Source organism: Piliocolobus tephrosceles, chromosome 20 (assembly GCF_002776525.5).
Source record: "Piliocolobus tephrosceles isolate RC106 chromosome 20, ASM277652v3, whole genome shotgun sequence".
In the NCBI taxonomy this organism is placed as follows: Eukaryota; Metazoa; Chordata; class Mammalia; order Primates; family Cercopithecidae; genus Piliocolobus; species Piliocolobus tephrosceles.
Window position 1 is genome coordinate 19,505,972 of NC_045453.1, and position 21,570 is coordinate 19,527,541.

The following is a 21,570-nucleotide window of genomic DNA, read 5'->3' on the forward strand; positions in this document are numbered from 1 at the left end:
GCCCTCCCCTCCTCATTCCTGCTAAACTTCAGGGTTGCCGCCAGCTGAGTTTAAGCTCCATGCCCTGCTACGTGATTCACAGCTGAAGCCTCCTTTTGGGTCTTGCTGTCTTCATCCTGCCTCTTCTGATCCATCCCGACAGCACCAGGGAAGTGCAGTTGTTCCTGGTCTGTTCCTCGTTAGCTGTGTAAAAAGACAAAATCACAAGTTTAAAGATCTCAGCTGGCTTTATTTGCAATTCTAAAATCAGGCAACACTTCATTTCATCAAAGAGAATAAATGTTCCAATAAGCTGAGAAGCAGAGGTTGGCTTTATAAAGACAGAGAATGACTGAAGAAAGCAGAAACAAAGAACAAAAAGTATATTAGTTAATTTAGAGCAATAGAAAAATAACTGGTTAACAACAGATTACTTTGGGCTACCTTTTTTTGTGTAAGGATGAAAGCAGAGGGAACTTCATCATCATGCTGATTGAAGATTTAAGCTGGCTGTTTGGGAAGTGGGCTGTTAACAAACACTCCTTCGGGAAAGGTCAGATAACAACTTAGTTTAGGTTCAATGACCTGGAACTCTAGCATGGGTGACTCCATTTTGATTTTCAGTCTGTTCTGTTGGGGATGAGTACAGGAGCTTAGTCCAAAACAATGGCTGGTAAGGTTGCCAGATTTAGCAAAAACAACAAGTAGTATGCCCAGTTAAACGTGAATTTCAGATATACATCAAGTAATTTTGTACTAAAAGTATGTTCCATGTTTATCTGAAATTCACATTTAACTGGGCATCCTGTATTTTATCCTGTATTTTATCTAAATTCTGTGTCACTCCCCAAGAAATCAACTTGGGTTCTGAGGCCATCTATAAAAGGAAGTTTAGTAAAGTGGCTTTTTAAGGGAATTTTTTTTTTTTAAATCAGAGAAACTCCTTTTTCCATGATGGACCCCAAGCTAATGAACAGGCTTTTTAAATTGAGGTTCACAACACTTAGAGACAGACATTGGTGAGAAGGGCTTTTCAGCAAAGTCCTATAATCACCAAATGGGTTCTTCCCGCTCGCTGCATAGACAAAACCAGTTCACTGAGACTGCAGTATTGCAGCAGAGAAAGACTTTCATTAATGCAGAGCTAGCCAATGGGCTAGGTGGAATTATTACTCAAATAAGTCTCTGAAAACTTCAGAAGCCAGGGTTTTTTGTTTTTTTTTTGAGATGGAGTCTCGCTCTGTCGCCCAGGCTGGAGTGCAGTGGCCGGATCTCAGCTCACTGCAAGCTCCGCCTCCCGGGTTCATGCCATTCTCCTGCCTCAGCCTCCCGAGTAGCTGGGACTACAGGCGCCCACCACCTCGCCCAGCTAGTTTTTTGTATTTTTTTAGTAGAGATGGGGTTTCACCGTGTTAGCCAGGATGGTCTCAATCTCCTGACCTTGTGATCCGCCCATCTCGGCCTCCCAAAATGCTGGGATTACAGGCTTGAGCCACCACGCCCGGCCCAGAAGCCAGGGTTTTTATAAATACTTTGATGGGCAGGGGGCTAGGGATTGGGTGCTGCTGATTGGTTGGGGGGTGAAATCATCGAGATGCGGAAAATGGCCCCATGCACTGAGTCTGCCTCTAGATGGGGGCCACAGGACCAGTTGGGTCATGAATCTTTGGTCCAGGTGGGGTCAGTTGGTTGCCAGGATGTGAAAATATGAAAAATATCTCAAAAGATGAATCTTAGGTTCTACAATAGTGCTGATATCTACACGAGTAATTGGGAAAATTACAAATCTTGTGACCGCTGGCCACCTGACTCCTGAACAGTAAGGAATTATCAAAACCAAATCTGCATTTTAGCATAATTCAGGCCCATCCTATAATCCTAACCTCATGGACTTTCATTAATTTTACAAAGGTGGCTTCAGTCCCTGAGCAAGGAGGGGGTTAGTTTTAGGGAGCGATTATTATCATCCTTACTTTGAAGTTAAAATATAAACTAAACTCCTCTCATGATTGGCTTGGCCTATGCCCAGAAATAAGTGAAGACAGGTAGCCTGTGAGGTTAGAGGCAAGATGGAGTCAACCATGCTAGATTTCTCTCACTCTCTAATCTTTGCAGAGGCATTTTCAGTCCCTTAAGATCACACTGAATTAAAGTTAGATACTATCCTCACCGATTTCTCAGCTTCTGATGGTTTGGAGGAGAGATTCAAGGCTGAGGGTGATAAGCCTCCCAGTGTCCATGTAGATATAACCTAATCCCTACTTTCTCCTGGAGATGATCCATCTCCTTTTTCTAATCAAGATAACAATAATGAAACGTGTATTAGTTATTTATCACTGTGTAACAAATTACCCCTGAAATTTAGCGGCTTAAAGAAACAAACATTTATTATCTCATGTCTTCTAGGATAAAAAATTTAGTATAGCTTAGCTCTGAGCAAGAGCTTAGAATCTTGCAAGATTGAAATCAAGGTGTCAGCCAGGACTAGAGTCACCTCGAGGCTAGGCTGAGGGAAGAATCATGTCCAAGCTGACCACAAGCTTGTTGGCCAGATTTAGCTCCTTAGGGGCTGTTGATCTAAGGGCTTTAGTCCCTCACTGGCTATTGCCTGAAGGCATTAGCTATGTGATTCAATAGCTTAACACCATGTGGGCCTCTCCATTGGGAAGCTCAAAACATGGCAGCTCAAAGGCTTCATCAGAGCAAATGAGTGAGAGATCTCGAAACTGAACAACACAGAAATCACCATCATTTATAACCTAATCCAAAAATTACATCTACCACATTTGCTGTCTTCTATTCATTAGAAGTAAGTTGCTAAGTGATACTTCTAGTGACATCTAGAAGAGAAGAGGATGCCACTAGGCCACGAATTCCAGGAGGGTCTCCGTGTAATCGGACTTCTGACATGAAGGCTCAGGGATCCAGGCACCAGTGTTCCAGTGACCCAGTCTCAGAAGTTACACAGTGTCACTCTACAGGCTACTGATCAAACCAGCCACAAGCCCACTTTGATTTCAAGGGAAGGAACAACGAAATCTGGAGCCATGTTTTCAAACTGCCCCAGCTATGACTATTTTTGAAACTGTGCAAGGATCCCCTGGTCAGAGGTCTTGTGGATGCTGTTATCTTTGCTGAGATACCTGCTTGTGCCTGTAGCATGGAAGAACGCCTGTGTATCCACCTGTGCGATAGGGGTCGCTGTGACTTTGGCTGGTGAGGGTACAGCTACTGGTGCACATGTGCGAAGGTGCCTATCTGTGAACACGTATTGAGAGGCTGGATGAGGCTGCGCCCATGTGAGTGCTGGGCTTGTACATGCATTTTTGCCCGAGTGAGCATTAATGGTGGTGTTCCCAGCCTACCCCTTTCCAGAATCCCAGGCTCATAGCCAACTGCCCACCTATTTCCACATGGATGCCTGCTGAGCACCTCAAATGTCACACAGCCAAGACAGAACTCTGGATCTCCTTTCCCAGTCCCAAGCTGCCCCTCTTCAGTCTGTAAGTTCTTACTGAGTCTATATGTGATCTGCCTACTTTTGTCCAACCTCACCACTGTCACATGAGCCCAAACCAACTTCTCACCTTGCAACAGCCTCCCAGGTGGGAAGGCTGAGTATTCCGGCCCTTAACCAGTTAGAACTCCCCAGTTATCTCTCCTGCTGATGGGGGTGAAATCTACATTCCTGACCCTGGCCCACCAAAGCCCCTCCCTTAGCCCCCATCTCCCTCCTCTCTCCCTGTCTTCTCTTCTGCTCCAGACACTCTGTCTTCATTTCTGCGTTCTTTATACCCCATAAGCTCCTTCCCACCCCGGGGCCTTTGCCTTTGCTGTTCCCTCTGCGGGAAATGCCGGGTCTCTGCTCAGATATCCTCTCCTAAGATGGGCGAGCTAAAGCAACCACCTGTGCCTGCCTAACCCACCACCCTAGTTTAACTCTCTGCTTAGTCTTTATCACTAGCTGATATTTCTCAGGATCCTTTAGTTATTTCTTTTTCGTCTTCCCCTCCTAGAATGTAAACTCTTCCCCTCCCAGAAAGTAAACAGAAGACCTGTCTGTTTTGTTCTTCGGCCCATCCCAAGCGGAGCATAGTGCCTGGCATGTGGTGGTGTCCAAACCCAAGCGTGGAGTGAATGAGGGAGGAATCCATGAGAGAGTGAGCGGCTCCAGTGGGTATGCGAGAATGTCTCACTCGGTGTAGATGTGTGTGTTGTGTGTGTTGTGTGTGTGCGCACGCTGCGGAAGCCAGACAAGTGTGGACCAGTGATTGGGACACCTCTTCCCTGCAAAAAGACCAGGGGAAGACAGTGCGTGTGGGGTCTTCTACTAGGGAGGATGGCTGGCCAGTGTGTCCCCTCCAGGGGAGGGCTACCAATGAAGGGGACCCGGGAGACGGCGGGTGGGAGCCCCCGGGAGGACAGTGGGCGAGGGAGGGGATCCTTGCCAGGCCTGGGGCGGCCGGGGGCGGTCCCGGGCTTCCCTCTGTCCCGCCTCCAGGCCCCGGGGCCTGGCTGGCCGACGTGGCGTTGGCGGCGCCGCGCGCGGGCTAGCAGGGCAGGAGGGACAGAGGCGGGGGGCGGGCCGGAAAGTTTGTCCGGCAGCGGCGGCGCTGGGGACTCCGGCCCGGGGGATGCGCACCCGGCCCCCCAGCGCCCCCAGCACGCCTCAGAGTCCCGCTAACCATGGGTAAGTCCCGATCAGGCGCTGCCGGCTGGAAGTCCGATCCCTTACCGGGGTGTAGACACCGCCCCCGCGCGCCCCCAAGAGTGCGCGCCTCCTGGCTCCCCCTGCGCCGCCCCGGCCGGATGCCGCCTCTCGGATGGCCGGCCCGGGACTGCAGGCCTGCGCCGGGGGCTGGGACGGGGCTCGGTCGCGCTTCCTTCCATCGTCCTTTCTGCCCCGGAAAAAGTGGCCCCTCACTTGCTGCGGCGCCCACTCGGGCCCAGGCACTCTCCCGAGCGCCTTCATCCGATAGCCCCAGCCAAGTGCTGTTGTTCCTCGTCTGCGGATGAACAAATGGAGGCCCCGAAAGGAGCAAAGCAGTTCATGGATTCGCTGAGCGCAGTTGTGCGCCAGGCGCTGTTGTGGGCCTGGGGACGCTGTCGCGAACGAACCCTTGAACAAAACGGACGAACCCTCTCCTCTGGACGTGATTCTGCAGAGAGGGGACAGAGAAGGAGATTCTAATACAGCATTGGGGTGGGACGAGTTGGGAATGGCTTTGTTACCACTCGGGACTACGGCTGTATTTTTCTCTCTGCATTCAGAAGCCTCCAAGGGTCAGTCATTGATTCTTGAGTGAGCACTTACTATGTGCCAGACATTGGTGTAGGGGTTGGAGATTCAGCAATGAACGAAATAGACAATTATCCTCTCTCTCATGGAGCTGGTATTCTGGTTGAGCAGCTGGGTAAACACGTTTATGAATAACTTCAGAGAGAGATAAGGTGCTGTGGAACCCACAAAATGGGGTGGCGTGAAGGCCAAGGGCGTGGGTTCCTTAGGTGGGTGGTCAAGGTGGGTTTTCTGGAGTAGGACGTTTTGGAGCTGAGACCTTCCTCAGAAGCGGGTCTTGCTGAGATCTGGAGAAAGAGCTTCCAGGTGGCAGCAGCGGTGCAAAGGCCCTCGGGCAGGAATGAGCTTGAGTGGCCCAGGCCAGTATGGCCAGAACACAGCGGGCAGGGCACTGAGGTCAGAGGGATGGCAGAGAGGTGTGCAGGGCTTTGTAGGCCATGGTGAAAAGTTCAGATTTTATTGCAAATGCCACGGGAAGTTGGAAAAGGGTTTTAAGCTGGAGCGGGGGCATAACCTGAATTGCCTTCTTTTTTTCTTCTTCTTCTTTTTTTTGAGATGATTGCTCTGTCACCAGGCTGGAGTACAGTGGCATGATCCCAGCTCACTGCAACCTCCAGCTCCCTGATTCAAGCAATTCTCCTGCCTCAGCCTCCCGAGTAGCTGGGATTACAGGCACACACCACCACACCCAGCTAATTTTTGTATTTTTAGTAGAGAAGGGGTTTCACTATATTGGCCAGGATGGTCTCGATCTGCTGACCTCGTGATCCAGCTGCCTTGGCCTCCCAAAGTGCTGGGATTACAGGCGTGAGCCACCGCACCCAGCCCTGAATTATCTTTTCAAACCTTGCTCTGAGTCGTTCTGTGGGATAACACTGGCTATGATGTAGGTAAGCCTAGGAGGTGGGCATTATTATCCCATTTGTAGATGGGGAAGCCCAGAGATGTGAGGTGAGTTCCCCAAGGTCACACAGCTATGGAGAGGAGAAGCTGGGAAGGAACCCCAGCATTCTGGCTCCAGTCTGCATTCCTAACCACTGTGCCACGTGGTCTGTCATGGTGGATTGATGGCAAAACTGGTGACCAGTTCTGGCTCTGACTGGAGAGTCCATCCTCTTAACCCCCACATCACAGTGCCCCAGAGCCTGAGAAAAAACTGAGGCCCAGGGAGGTCAAAGTCTTCTTAAGGACACTCAGCTTAGCCCTAGCCCCTTGCTCCTGCACCTCCTGTTCCTGCTAAGTCAACCCAACAGCCATATACTGAGTGTCTTCTATGGGCAGAGCGAGGGCTGGGTGTTGGTGCTGGGAGAGGCACAAGTCACAGCTGCTGGTCTCTGTCCTCCCCAGAATTCTTACACTGCCCACTTCACAACAGGGACCAGAGATTGGATTCTCTTTATAGCCTTTGGGGGCAGAACTGTGTTCTAGCCCCAATTCCTCTCACTTTGTTCCACCGTTCCACTTTGACCTGGAAGAGTCTGCCAACTTCTCTGGTCACGCTCAAATACCCTTATCACAGGGCAGCCGTGAGAATGATGTGAAAAAATGAACTTACAGTGCTCAGCTCATCACCTATATCTGGTAAATGGTGAGTGAATGTGAGTTTTTATTTTATATTGCACCCAATGTTGGGATTCTGGAGTCAGACTGCCCAAGTTCAAGTTCCTGCTATGTCACTTACAAACTGTGTCACCTTGGGCAAATGTCTTCACCTCTCAGTGTGGTTGTTATTTCTGTAAAATGGGAATGACAATAGTGGTTGTTATAGGATTGACTAGAGATTAAGCCAGCTGGTACAGACACAGCCCCTTAGGAGAGTGACTGGCTATAGTGGGTGCTCCAAGTATCAGCTGGGACATTTGGAAGCCAGCCTTCTGCAAGAGGATATTCATACAGTTCAATTTCACTTCTGGCTTCTCCCTGGAGCTTCAGGGAAAGCCACAGCAGGTCTCTGGTGCAGGGGGACACAGTGCTCTGTGACTTCTGGTTGAGACAGTGCTGTAGTGTCACCAACAGGAGGCCTGGGACTTGCGGCTGGAGATACTTGCATCCCAAACCTGGGTTCTTCCCCCTCCCACTGCCCCCGACTCTCTCTCTGGGAAGCTCTGCCCTCCACAGTGAGGGGCTTAGAGGATTAAGGGATTTCCTCCAGTGTGGGACATCTTCACATACAGCCTATGTTTAGACACATAATTAATAGAAAGGATGCACACTTGCTAAACTTAGGTCAAGCCATCTTAATTTGTTCTCCTTAATTTTTTTCTTTTCTTTTCTTTTCTTTCTTTCTTTTCTTTCTTTCCTTCCTTCCCTTCCCCTCCCTTCCTTTCTCCTTCCTTCCTTCCTTCCTTCCCTCCCTTCCCTTCCTTTCTCCTTCCTTCCTTCCTTCCTTCCCTCCCTTCCCTTCCTTTCTCCTTCCTTCCTTCCTTCCCTTCCCTTCCTTTCCTTTCTCCTTCCTTCCTTCCTTCCTTCCTTCCTTCCTTCCTTCCTTCCTTCTTTCCTTCCTTCCTTCCATCCTTTTTGACAAAGTCTGGCTCTATCATCCAGGCTAGAGTGCAGTCTTGCAGTCTGGGCTTACTGCAACCTCCACCTCCCAGGCTCAAGCTATCCTCCTACCTCAGCCTCCTGAGGAGCTGGAATTACAGGCCCCCGCCACTACACCTGGCTAATTTTTGTATTTTTTGGTAGACATGCAGTTTCACCATATTACCCAGGCTGGTCTTGAACTCATGAACTCAAGCGATCCTCTTGCCTTAGCCTCCCAAAGTATTGGGATTATAGGCATGAGCCACCATGCTCAGCCTAAGCCATCTTAATTTGAGGACCAGGCTTTACTCTGCTTCCTGTCCATGGCCACTTCCAGGCCCTGGACCTTTCAGATGTTCATGAGCCAAGATCCTTTCTCTCTGGATTTCCTATGTCCTCACAGTTCATTTGTTTTTTCATTCATTCAATCATTCATTTGTTTAACAAATGTTGATTGAGTGCTGAGTAACTGTCCTTGGCATCAGGGAGACAGTTGAGAAGAAACAAACCACTCCTGTTCCCTTGAGGCTGACTTTCAGATGAGGGAGACCAAAAAATATGTAAACTATATAGTTATTTTGGATGATGAGAAGTGTCACGCAGAAAAAACAAGTGGAGAAGGGGATACAAAGTGATAGATGCTACGGGGAGGTTGAATTTTACGTAGAAGGCCAGGGACAGCCTCACCAAGAAAGGGATGTTTCAGCAAAGGTCAGAAGGGAGGAGGGAAGGAACCGTTGTCGTGTAGGGAAAGAACTTCCCAGGCAGAGAGGTTGGCGGGTACCAAGCTTTGAGTTGGGACGTGCTTGGAGTGAGAGTAACAGCAAGAAACCAGTGTGGCTGGAGCCCAGTGAGAGAGGGCGGATCCTGCAGAGCCTTGAAGGCCACAGTGAGGACATTGGCTTTTCTTAGAGTGAAATAGGAGCCTTGGAGGGCTCTGAGTGGAAGAGTGATGAGGCCTGACTTAGGTTTTCCCAGGATCCTTCTGGCTGCTGTGTAGATTTAGTTTAGGTTCAGAAGTATCTGACACAGCCCCAGAAATGCCATGAGGTGAAATAGCCCTGGTCCCCTATCCAGTCATTTGTTCATTCAGCAGAAACTTCATTGAGTTCCTCTTGGGTGTCAGGGCAGGGCTGGGGCCCCGGAGGCTCAGGACGAGTCAGTCTTAGTTGAATATGGAAGACTCATAAAGGAACTTGCAGTGTGACCAAGCAAAGGGAGTGCAGTGGAGAGTTGAGGAAGATGCATGGGAATTGTTCAGGGACTCCCTCAAACTTTTCCAATGAAAGGCGCTAAGCAGACATTACTGTCTGCTGATATGAAGGGTACTTGGGTACTGAGATTAAAAAAAAAATGACAGGACAACCTTCAGAAAATCGAGAAATTGGTGATGAGTATTTATGGGTCACTGAAGTCTGTGGCTTCAGGTACAGTTGGATCTAGGGGCTCATACCGTATTGTCAGGAATCCTTCATGGGGAAGATGGCCCCCAGTGGCTCCAGGCAGGTAAACCACCAGCTTGGCACCCCCGGTGAGCAAACACACTCCGGCCGACTCTCACTGGGCCAGGTTCCCCCACGTGGTAGTCACCTCTGCCTAGGGCCCAGGAATCTGCTGATTGGTTGGATCTGGATCATGGACACCACCCTGGGGCTGGGCACTGAGGGTGGAGGTGGGGGCGGTCATCTCCACCCAAACCAGGAGACTGTGAGACAAGGAAAAGGGGTGGCTCCCTGCAACGGAAGATGAGGAGTGGATGCCAAATAACAGATGTGTATACCAGGAGGCTCCTTGGGGAGGTGGCACAGGACCTGGGACTGAAGAGGGAGAGTAGAGGAACAAACGGACCCTTTCCTTGGGGAACAAGGACAGTGCATGTAGGAGGCCCAGCACGTGTGGAGGTGGAGCAACATGAAAGCGTACAGTATGTGCCAGCAGCAAACGTGTCGGCAAGGTGTGTGTGGGGGGCTGTAGTGACAGGGTCTGGGAGGAGGTGAAGTGACCGAGGAGTTAGTTAGGCCAGCCCATGAAGGGCCTTTGCTGTCATGCTAAGGTGGTGGGACTGACTCAGGTGATGGGAACCATGGAAAGGGAATGTTCTTCCTTGTCTTCCTGATGGCCCCGACTATATCTACAGTCGCATGCCACAGTATCATTTCACCATGCTTTATCCCTTGGGGTTTTCCTGAGCGCTCTTTCCCCTCTACCTCTGCCCCCTGCACCCCAGTTGCCTCCCACCCCACCTATCTCTGATTGACTCTTCTTGCTGGAAGGTCAGCGCAGCAGAGCTCTTAAGGACATGGGTTTGGGAGGCAGGCAGGTCAGCATTTCCATCCTGATCCTGTTGCTTCCTAGCTGTGAGAACACTGTGAGCCTTAACCTCCACGTCTGTGGATGGAATAATTGCAGCAGTCTCACCTAGGGTTGTTATGAGGATGAATTGAGGGAAGGAACATAAAGTCTTTGCACAGAGGAGGTCTCCAAACATGATACCTGTTATTATTACTATTTTATTTCACATTTGTTTGTTTGTTTTTATTGTCCATTAGTTTTATTGTCCATTGCAACTGAACCTGCACTGATGTGTTTTCCATTGGAACCTGTGGGTGGAAGCTGTGAACCCTTTGGCTGGGTTCCCTTTTGCTGCAAGAGGAACCCAGGAAATGGCAAACAAATGGCAAACAAATCCTGGGCTTTCACCTCAATTGCTTCACATGGCCTGGAAAGACCTTCCTTTCTGAGAGAAAACCTCAGGAATGAGGGAGGAGGGGCAAAGGGGGTGAAGACAGAGCAGGATCTGAGCAACATCTTCCAGGATGTTTACTAGTGGTGAGGAACAGGAAGGACAGGCCAGCCAGGGAATGGCAAGGGCTTGTTTCCTTGGAGGGTGGGAGTGGCAGGGGAGAGGGATGAGCAGAAGTGGAGGTGGGGAATGATTCCTTCACCCATGGAACTCCTCCCTCTGCACAAAAATTGCCCAACAAAGCTAAGAAGGGACCGAACCAAGAGAACAGAGTGAAATCACATTGCACCAAGGTTTTATAATGGAGCAGTCAAGAATAGGGACTGTGGACCCAGACAGCCTGGCTTTCATTCTAGCCACAGCCGCTTACAGCATTTTTCGTTTTTTTATTTTAGAGTCAGGGTCTCCGTCTGTCACCCAGGTTGGAGTGCAGTGTCATGATCATAGCTCACTGTAACCTCAAACTCCTGGGCTCAAGCGATCGTCACACCTCAACCGCTAGAGTAACTGGGACTACAGGCACCCACCACCATGCCTGGCTAATTTTTAAATTTTTTGTAGAGATAGGATCTTGCTATGTTGTCCGGGTTGGACTTACTACTTTTGACCTTAGGTGAGTTGCTTCACCCCTCTGATGATCGCTTTATTCGTTTGTAAATAATACAAGAGCCTACCTCATAATGTTGGGGTGATAACTTTTTTTTTTTTTTGAGACAGGGTCTTGCTCTGTTGTCCAGGCTGGAGTGTAGTGGCATGATCTCGGCTCACTGCAACCTCCACCTTCCCGGATTCAAGTGATTCTCCCTCCTCAGGCTCCCGAGTAGCTGGGATTATGGGTGCGGTGCGTGCCATACGCCCGGCTAATTTTTGTATTTTTAGTTGAGATGGGGTCTCACCGTGTTGGCCAGGCTGGTCTTGAACTCCTGGCCTCACGTGATCCGCCCGCCTCAGCCTCCCAAAGTGTTGGGATTACAGGCGTGAGCCACTGCACCTGGCCATAAATGTGTTTTTAAACTCAAAGCAATGTCTGGTCCAGAGAAACTCTCCATACATCTGGCTATAATATTGCAGATGTTCTTGTCAGTTCCAGGGTGGGAGTGCATAACACAGATACTGCTGGATTATTCTAGATGCTTCCAGAAATATATAAATTTAAGTGTGTGAATTAAAAATTAAGAGTAATCTGTACAGTTGTGCTGCCAATAGGGTAGCCACCATCCATATGTGGTTATTTTTATATGTACATTAATTGAAATAAAATAAAAAATTCAGGCTGGGCATGGTGGCTCATACCTGTAAGTAATCTCAGCATTTTGGGAGGCTGAGGCAGGCAGATCACCTGAGGTCAGGAGTTCGAGACCAGCCTGGCCAACATGGTGAAACCCTGTCTCTACTAAAAATGTAAAAATTAGCTGGGGATAGTGGTACATGCCTGTAGTCCCAGCTACTCGGGAGACTGAGGCAGGAGAATTGCTTGAACCCAGGAGACAGAGGTTGCAGTGAGCCAAGATTACACCACTGTGCTCCAGCCTGGGCAACAGAGTAAGACTGTCTTAAAAAAAAAAAAAAAAGAAAAAGAAAAGAAATTAGTTTCTGCATCCCATTAGCCACATTTCAAGGGCTCATTTTCCACATGTGGTTGGTTAGTGACTACCATATTGCACAGCATAGGTATAGAAATTTCTGTCATTGCAGAAAATGCTGTCAGGTAGTGCTGCTCTAAGAAGAAAGGAAAGCATAGAAAGTGTAACACTCAAATCAGTGGGGGAAAAAATGGAAAAAAAAAAAAAAAACCCACCCCATAAATGATCCATCAAAAGCAGAACTGGAGGTAAAAAGAAATATCCTGATAGCCCAGTAATTAGAAGACAAAAAAGTAAATGGCAGAAGCAATTTCATTTGTATCAGTCATTGCAATAAATGTGAATCAGTTCACCTTTTATTTATTTATTTATTTGTCTATCTTTATTTATTGAGATGGAGTCTTGCTCTGTCGCCCAGGCTGGAGTGCAGTGGTGCAATCTCAGTTCACTACAACCTCCGCCTCCTGGGTTCAATTGATTCTCCCACCTCAGCCTCCTTGGTAGCTGGGATTAGAGGCACCCGCCACCACGCCTGGCTAATTTTTGTATTTTTAGTAGAGATGGGTTTTGCCATGTTGGCCAGGCTGTTCTCGAACTCCTGACCACAGGTGATCCACCTGCCTTGGCCTTCCAAAGTGCTGGGATTATAGGCGTGAGCCACCACACGCGGCCGAGTTCACCTTTTAAAAGAAAAAACTCAGATTGCACCTGAAATCATCCAGCTCTATACTGCTTTCACAAAGGACACACGATAAATGGTTACAGATCTAACCTGTTGGGTTAAAGTGGGGACACAACCAAACCATATCAGAAGGGGAGCAGGAGATGATACCAAGTTTGTGTTTTCTTAATCAAGTCTGGCATTGCGCAGGACTGTTACAGGTGGTAACAGCAATCATGGTACTTCTCCTCGAACACACTTCCTGGGCCTCCTTTCTCTACTGAAGGCTTCCAAGAGCCAGTTCTTACAGGTGAGGAAACGAGTTCAAAGAGAAGAAGCAGCTTGCTCGGGGTGTCACAGAGCAAGTGGCAGTGCTGAGACTGGAACTCAGGCCTTTTCAGTCCTAGTCCTCATTGCTTTCCACTGTGCTAAGTTGTCAACACAGCAGATCATATAACAACTTAGAGGAACAGCATCCATTGTTTCATTTTATCTTCCCACCAGCTCGGAAAGCAAACAAGGTGGATATTATTGTCCCCATTATACACATGAGCAAACTGAGACTGAGAGATTAGAAGTACCTCGGCTCAAGTGCAGCTGAGAGGGGCACAGAGTGAGGTGAGGTATGTTCAGACACACAAGAGAGAAGCTTCAGAATGTCTTTAATAACCAGAACTCTCGGATAACTGGAATCATGAGGAGTAGAAGGGGAAAAGAAGCAAATGGCAAGAAAACAAATCTACCAAAAACAAAACAAAAGAAGACAAAAAGCCTCTCACATTCTCACATTCAGCCAAGGGTTTTCTACCTTCTTCATTAGTTTGTTCATTCATAAAATAGGAACACTGAAGCACTCATTTCTTTGGATTTAGGAAGAATTTTTCAGAATTATTATTTATGAGCTCCTCCTTTATTACCCTTTTCATTTTTCATCTTTAGCCAATGGTCCATTTGGATATAAATTAAACTAATCTAGGACTAAAAACCTCACATTGTAAGATATGGAAGTCAGAATTATTGTGCAGTTTGGTGTTTCCTAAGTAATGAAGTAGTTGGGGCATGGCGTGCTTTCCTGATTCTCACAAACTGACCCTTGAGCTCACTCATCATGTACTCAGGAATCTTTATTCCATCTTAAAGGAGAAAAATGTTTGGATGCTTTATTTATTGGTATTTTTAACACATAGATGTTGCAACATCTTTCATTAATTTTTCAGAAGCCCTTTGGAAGAGACTGATCTAGTAACATTTTATAGATGGGCAAAGAAAGACTCATTCGAGTTATCTATTGCTGTTTAACAAACACTCCAAGACTTAGTATCTTCTAATAAAAATCATTTTATTATATCTACTAGTTATCTGGGTTGAATGGGTTCAGCTGGGTGGTTCTTCTGCAGCTGTGGTTGGAATCATCTGGAGGCCCCTGTCTGTTGCCTAAGGGTCTCTCCACATGGTTTCTCCATGTGACAGTGTAGCCAGATTTCTTACATAGTGGCTTGGGGCTCCCCCAAAAACATAAAACATGGAAATTGTTCAAGATTTAGACCCAGGACTGAACAGTGTCACTGTAGCTGTATTCTGGTGGTTAAAACTAGTCACAGAGCTACTCAAATTCAGTGTGAGAGGGAACCACATAAGGGCATAATGCCAGGAGGTGTGACTCATCGGGAGCCATCTTTAGAGACCAGCTCCCACAGCCCAGAAAGGGTAAGTGACTGGCCTAGTGTCACACAGCAAGTTAGTTGCCAAAATAGAAAAGAACCTTGTTTTGCAAATATCTAAAGTATTGTCCTGTCCTCACTACTATATATATGTAAAAATGACTTTGGAGCCCTACAAATCCCTCAATTAGAAAAAAGAGAGAGAGAGAGAGAGATTGCACGTTTTTCCATGAGTCTGGAAATTCTGTTGCTCAGTATACTAATTGGGAGCTTTTAAGTTATAATTTGTAGAAACCAGACTAAAAGAACAAAGAATGTTTGTTGGCTCATGTAACAAGAGCCCAACGGATTGAGTAAGCTTCAGGCACTGCTAGATCCATGGGTTCATGCAATAATATTGGAATCTATTTCTTGCTATCTTTTGGCTCTGTTCTCATCTGTGTTGGTTTCATTTTCATAAAGGCCTTCTGCATATCATGACCAATGACTATTTTGTTTCTGTAGCTTGGAATTCTCAAAAAATTTAGTTCTTTTTTCCTGTCTATGCATAGCAATTCCCTGAGACCCACTTGCTCATCCCTATGTGTGGGTGGAGAGTACTTGTGACTGGTAAACCCATCAGTGGGGGAAGGGGCTCCTTCTCAAAGGAAAAGATTCCAGGCAGACAGAAGAAGTAACAAATGTTTACTATACCCAGAGCCTTATATTCCTTGAAGATTTGTTTCCATATGGAAGCAGTTGAAAACTGGTACCTGTGGGTTAAACTCTGAGATGTGTTTTGTCTGACTCAAAGAATATTTTAATATGTTCTTGAAACAGCATTTAAAAATCAGAAAATAGTTTATAAAAATCTGGATTTATAGTTTCTCTTTAAAAAAAAAAAAAAAAAAACAAATCTGGCAGTTCTTGACCTTCCTGTTTTCTAATTTCCTTACCTGTTACATGGAGATATTAATAATACCTAACTCGTGAGGTTGCTGTTCCATGGTGAACAGGTCTATGCAAATCTATCTCTGAAGGCTGAGGAAGCTGAGAGGCCAAAAAAGGAGGCCGACAAATCCAGTCTTGCAGAAGGAAATTTCACAGGGACATACAAACAGGAGCCGTATCTCAGGTAGCCACAAGACCGTGGATTCCCATACCTGCCCTCCAGAAAGTATTCTTAATATATCAAGCTTTTAGCATAAAACATGTGCAGCTGATCATGTCTTCACACTTTCTTGCCAAGACTTGTGACCACTGGAGAGGCTGGATAAGCATCTTTATGAAGGGTTATCTTCATAAAGATACTACAGGTATTTTAAAAGATCTTACTGTAGAACAGCTTGGTATGTGGGGCCCAAATATCCATCATCATGGTGGTTTCGCTTCAAGATGCCCTCACTCTGGCCATGCAACAGGGTGTTTTCCTACAGCTGTGAGGATTACATGAAATGATGCGTTTAAAGTGTCTTACATTATGCCTGGCACGAGGGGATCAGTCATGAAACGGCAGTTACCCTTCTCATAATTTGCTAGAGATTATACAATCTGGTGTGTTAACAATACCTGGAGCTGTGTTGTGACTTTAGATGAGGCATGAACTCTCCAGTTTGCTGCAATTCCCACCATTCTTTGTTGTCTTGCATGCAGCCCGTGTTCCTCATTGATTTTAACTGGCAGCTCCCTGCTATATAGCATTTCTTCTTAGTTTTCATTAGCACTCTCACCTGGACCCTTGTACTACCCTTCCAACCTGGGGTTACTCTTGCTCTCTGGTTTCACTGCTAGGAATAGAAACTGGAAGTAGCATAGTTTCACTAAGTCAGAAATTGTTGGGATTTTCGTCTTAGCACATAAAAATATATGGAGATTGACAATCCATTGTTGATATGGTAGGCTTACTGTCACCAAGGACCCATTCTTCTTCTATATTTCTGTCCTACTATGTCGGTGTGTAGCTTGCATCCTCATGGTTACCACCAACCATGTTCCAAGATGGCTGCTGAAGCTCCAGTCATCACACTTGCATTCCAGGCAAGAGGTAAGGGAGCTAGAAAAAAGGGCAAAAAAGACTCTAGCCAGCTGTCTCCCTCCTCACCCTCTTCTTGGAGAGCTTTTCTCAATGTCCCACCAAAAAAACTCCCTCTTCCGTCTTAGTAGCCACCCATAGCTGTGAGAAAGGTGGGAAATGTAGTCTTTTAGCTGGATAGAGTCCTGATACCAAAGAAAAAGGGGTGAATGGACATTGATTGGGCCACACTCACCTCATTTAGCATCTCCATACAACAGCAAGAGCAATATTTTAAAAATTAAAAATAGATGACCTATTTGTTTCCTGTTGGGACTCATAAAAAATGTAAAATAAAAGTAGATCACCTCATTCCTGGCTGAAGCCATGAAAGGCACTGAGAATGACATTCCTCATTGTCCTCTTGACCTGCAAAGTCCCACATGGTCTGGCCCCCGCCTACTTCTCCTGCCTCATCATTTCCCATCACTCTCACTCACTGGACTTCAGCCTTTGGCCTCCTGGCTGATTACCTCAGTGATTAAGGGTCCTCACTTTAGCCACATCATCTCTATAACTTACTTGTTATGTGACCATGAGAAAGTTTCTTAACTTCTCTGCACTTTGGAGGATGATAGTAATGATATGTTATAGGGTTGCTGTAACAATTAAATGAGAAAATACATATAAAGCTCTTAAAACAGATTCTGGCATTTAGTAAGGACCATATAGGTACTAACCATTAATATCCATAGTTGTTCAAACACCAAGAACTGTCCTACCTCAGGGCCTCTGTACTTTTTGTTCACTCTGTCTAGAATGTTCTTCTCCCAGATTTTCCTAGGACTTTCACTCTCACGTCACTCAGATCTCTCCTCAAATTTTTGCTCTTCAGAGAGGCCTTAAAATAGTACTACTCCATCAATCTTTTTATTTTTTTTATTTTTTATTTTTTTGAGATGGAGTCCGCTCTGTTGCCCAGGCTGGAGTGCAGTGGCGGGATCTCAGCTCACTGCAAGCTCCGCCTCCCGAGTTTACGCCATTCTCCTGCCTCAGCCTCCCAAGTAGCTGGGACTACAGGTGCCCACCACCATGCCCGGCTAGTTTTTTGTATTTTTTAGTAGGGACGGGGTTTCACCGTGTTAGCCAGGATGCTCTCGATCTCCTGACCTCGTGATCCGCCCGTCTCAGCCTCCCAAAGTGCTGGGATTACAGGCTTGAGCCACTGCACCTGGCCTACTCCATCAATCTTAATTCTCTTTCCCTGCTTCATTTTTTATGACATCTTCACCACCCGAAATTATATACTTATTTATTATCTTCCTATTTCTTCTAGAACATTAGATCCTGGACAACACAGCTATATTCCAGTCCTAAGAGCACTTCCTGGCATGTTGTAGATGCCAGATAAACAAATTTGGATGGATGGATGGATGGATGTGTGGATGAGTATATAAAAGGATGAAATACAGAGATGGGTGGATAAATGGATAGATAGATAGATCAATAAATTGATGGATAGTTGAGTGAATTAAGGGATAGATAAATGGACATACAGATGGATGAATATTTGGATGGATGAAGTAGATGGATGGATGGAGGATGCATAGATGGATGGATGGGTGGTTGAATAGATGGAGTGGATGGAAGAATGGATGGATGGTTGAATGGATGTTGAACAGATGGTATAGGATGGTGGTTGGATGAATGGATGGATGGATGGATGGATGGATGGATGGATGGATGAATGGATGGTTATATAGATGGAGTGGATGGATGGATGGTTGAATAGATGGAGTGGATGGATGGTTGAATAGATGGAGTGGATGGAAGGATGGTTGAATAGATGGAGTGGATGGATGGATGAATGGATGGTTGGATGGATGGATGGATGGATGGATGGATGGATGGATGAATAGATGGAGTGGATGGATGGAGTGGATGGATGGATGGATGGATCAGTGGATGGTTGAATGGGTGGTTGAACAGATGGAGTAAATGGATGGATGGAGGAGGAATGGATGGATGGTTGAATTGATGGAGTGGATGGATGGACGGATGGATGGATGGATGGATGAATGGATGGATGGATGGTTTGAATGGATGGTTGAATAGATGGAGTAGATGGATGGATAGATGGAGGTGTTGATAGATGGAGGGAAGGTTGAATGGACTGATGGTATGACAAGGAACCATTCTAACTCTGTCCCTGTCACTTTTATTTTTTAGGCCGCCCCCCACCTCTACTGCCCTTGTGTGCTTCTGTGTCTTTGCTGGGTGGCCTGACCTTTGGTTATGAACTGGCAGTCATATCAGGTGCCCTGCTGCCACTGCAGCTTGACTTTGGGCTAAGCTGCTTGGAGCAGGAGTTCCTGGTGGGCAGCCTGCTTCTGGGAGCTCTCCTTGCCTCCCTGGTTGGTGGCTTCCTCATTGACTGCTATGGCAGGAAGCAAGCCATCCTCGGGAGCAACTTGGTGCTGCTGGCAGGCAGCCTGACCCTGGGCCTGGCTGGTTCCCTGACCTGGCTGGTCCTGGGCCGCTCTGTGGTTGGCTTCGCCATTTCCCTCTCCTCCATGGCCTGCTGTATCTATGTGTCAGAGCTTGTGGGGCCACGGCAGCGGGGAGTGCTGGTGTCCCTCTATGAGGCAGGAATCACCGTGGGCATCCTGCTCTCCTATGCCCTCAACTATGCACTGGCTGATACCCCCTGGGGATGGAGGCACATGTTCGGCTGGGCCACCGCACCTGCTCTCCTGCAGTCCCTCAGCCTCCTCTTCCTCCCTGCTGGTGCAGATGAGACTACAGCACACAAGGACCTCATCCCACTCCAGGGAGGTGAGGCCCCCAAGCTGGGCCTGGGGAGGCCACGGTACTCCTTTCTGGACCTCTTCAGGGCACGAGATAACATGCGAGGCCGGACCACAGTGGGCCTGGGGCTGGTGCTCTTCCAGCAACTAACAGGGCAGCCCAACGTGCTGTGCTATGCCTCCACCATCTTCGGCTCCGTCGGCTTCCATGGGGGATCCTCAGCCGTGCTGGCCTCTGTGGGGCTTGGCGCAGTGAAGGTGGCAGCTACCCTGACCGCCATGGGGCTGGTGGACCGTGCAGGCCGCAGGGCTCTGTTGCTAGCTGGCTGTGCCTTCATGGCCCTGTCCGTCAGTGGCATAGGCCTCGTCAGCTTTGCCGTGCCCATGGACTCAGGCCCAAGCTGCCTGGCTGTGCCCAATGCCACTGGGCAGACGGGCCTCCCTGGAGACTCTGGCCTGCTGCGGGACTCCTCTCTACCTCCCATGCCAAGGAACAATGAGGACCAAAGGGAGCCAATCTTGTCCACTGTTAAGAAAACCAAGCCCCATCCCAGATCTGGAGACCCCTCAGCGCCTCCTCAGCCGGCCCTGAGCTCTGCCCTCCCTGGGCCCCCTCTGCCCACCCAGGGACATGCACTGCTGCGCTGGACCGCGCTACTCTGCCTGATGGTCTTTGTCAGCGCCTTTTCCTTTGGGTTTGGGCCAGGTAAGTGGAGTTTTCTTGCAGGTGACTCTGGAGCCTCCTAGCCCTCCTAGGGGGAAGTTTGGGGACTTCCCACCCTGACTACCTGGCAGGGTGTCAGCGGGGCACTAGAAGTGGGTTGACCATGAAGCTTCAGGGCCCCTCACTTACTAGCAGTTGCTCCTCCCAGGGCCAGTGCCTAATTTTATGTTTGTAATTTGTATTCCTTAAAAGGCTCCCCAAGTCATTTGAGCTTCAGGTCCCTTAAAGCCTGGATAGCTCACAACTGGAAGGAATTTAATGAATAGGGTAAAAAACCAATCATCCCAGTTCGTCCAAGGCTGTTCCCATCTCAGCATTGAAAGTCTCATGTCTCAGAAAACCTCTCAGTCTTCAGCAAACTGAGACCCTACTGGGATTCTTACAGAGGTATGGGGGTGGGAGTTTGGTATCAGGAGCCTGACACTGCAAAATCCCATTGTTGAGAGGCTGCGTGTTTGACCTGATGGCACCAGGCCCCAGGTCCCACCACAGCCCAGGAGCCCTCCTGCTCTCCCACCCTAGTGACCTGGCTTGTTCTCAGCGAGATCTACCCTGTGGAGATACGAGGAAGAGCCTTCGCCTTCTGCAACAGCTTCAACTGGGCAGCCAATCTCTTCATCAGCCTCTCCTTCCTTGATCTCATTGGTGAGTCCTTCCCAGAAAAGTCCATTTTTTTTCTGTGGCCCAAGCTCCCTACTCTAAAGCAGACATTTTTGGATTTTCCTATGTATTAGCTGCAGAACCATTATTCTGTGCAGAAACATCACCAAGTGTCCAAAACGACAACCAGGACCCTCATACACGCTGTAAAACTCCCCCAGCCAGCTAACGGGTGATAGTCTACACCCAGTACTGCAGAGACGTCATCTGAGGTCAACCAGCAGGTGTAAGAGTAGCAATGTTTATTTGCTCCAAACTGGCTTAAACTGGTTCATGACACCTGTTTTTCTTGGCTTTTCTTTTCTTTGGAAGTTTTTCTTGGCTTTTATTTTCTTTTTAATTTTTTTTGAGACAGAGTCTTGTCTCAGCCAAGCTGGAGTGCAGTAGTGCAACCTCAGCTCACTGCAACCTCCACCTCCCAGGTTCAAACTATTCTCCTGCCTCAGCCTCCCGAGTAGCTGGGACTACAGGCACCCGCCACCATGCCCGGCTCATTTTTGTATTTTTCATACAGACAGTGTTCTACCAGGTTGGCCAGGCTGGTCTCGAACTCCTGACCTCAAGTGATCCACCCGCCTTGGCCTCCCAAAGTGCTGGAATTATAGGCATGAGTCACCGTGTCTGGCCTGGAAGTTTTTCTCAAATCAAGTTTGGGTGACATCATCTCTTCCTCCCTAGCACTGAAACCCAGTCTGCGGTGTGGTGGGATGGGGTGGAAATTATGTGGGCCCAGAACACCAGGGAATGACTCTGAAATGCTGAGATGCTCATGGCTCCAGACCCTGGTCTTCAGTGGGTATTGCTCATCTGGGCCAGAGTATACAGGCTCCTTCACTGTGGGCCCCAAGGCACAGTTCTTAGGGTTCAGTTATTTTCCTATTCCCTATGGCCAAGAGTTTCCTTCTCAAAGGTGCAGCCAACTTGGGAGGCTGGGGGGCAG

The 21,570-nt window shown here is 47.8% G+C and overlaps 1 protein-coding gene across 1 annotated transcript in view; it reads left to right on the plus strand.

The window, feature by feature from the left end:
• Nucleotides 1–21,570, plus strand: part of SLC2A10 (solute carrier family 2 member 10) — a 42,597-nt gene that overhangs the window by 12,935 nt on the left and 8,092 nt on the right. The window contains exons 2-3 of the mRNA XM_023197054.1: nt 18,669–19,952; nt 20,493–20,615. Of these exons, the coding sequence (XP_023052822.1) occupies nt 18,669–19,952; nt 20,493–20,615 (1,407 nt within the window). The remainder of the gene's footprint in view (nt 1–18,668; nt 19,953–20,492; nt 20,616–21,570) is intronic.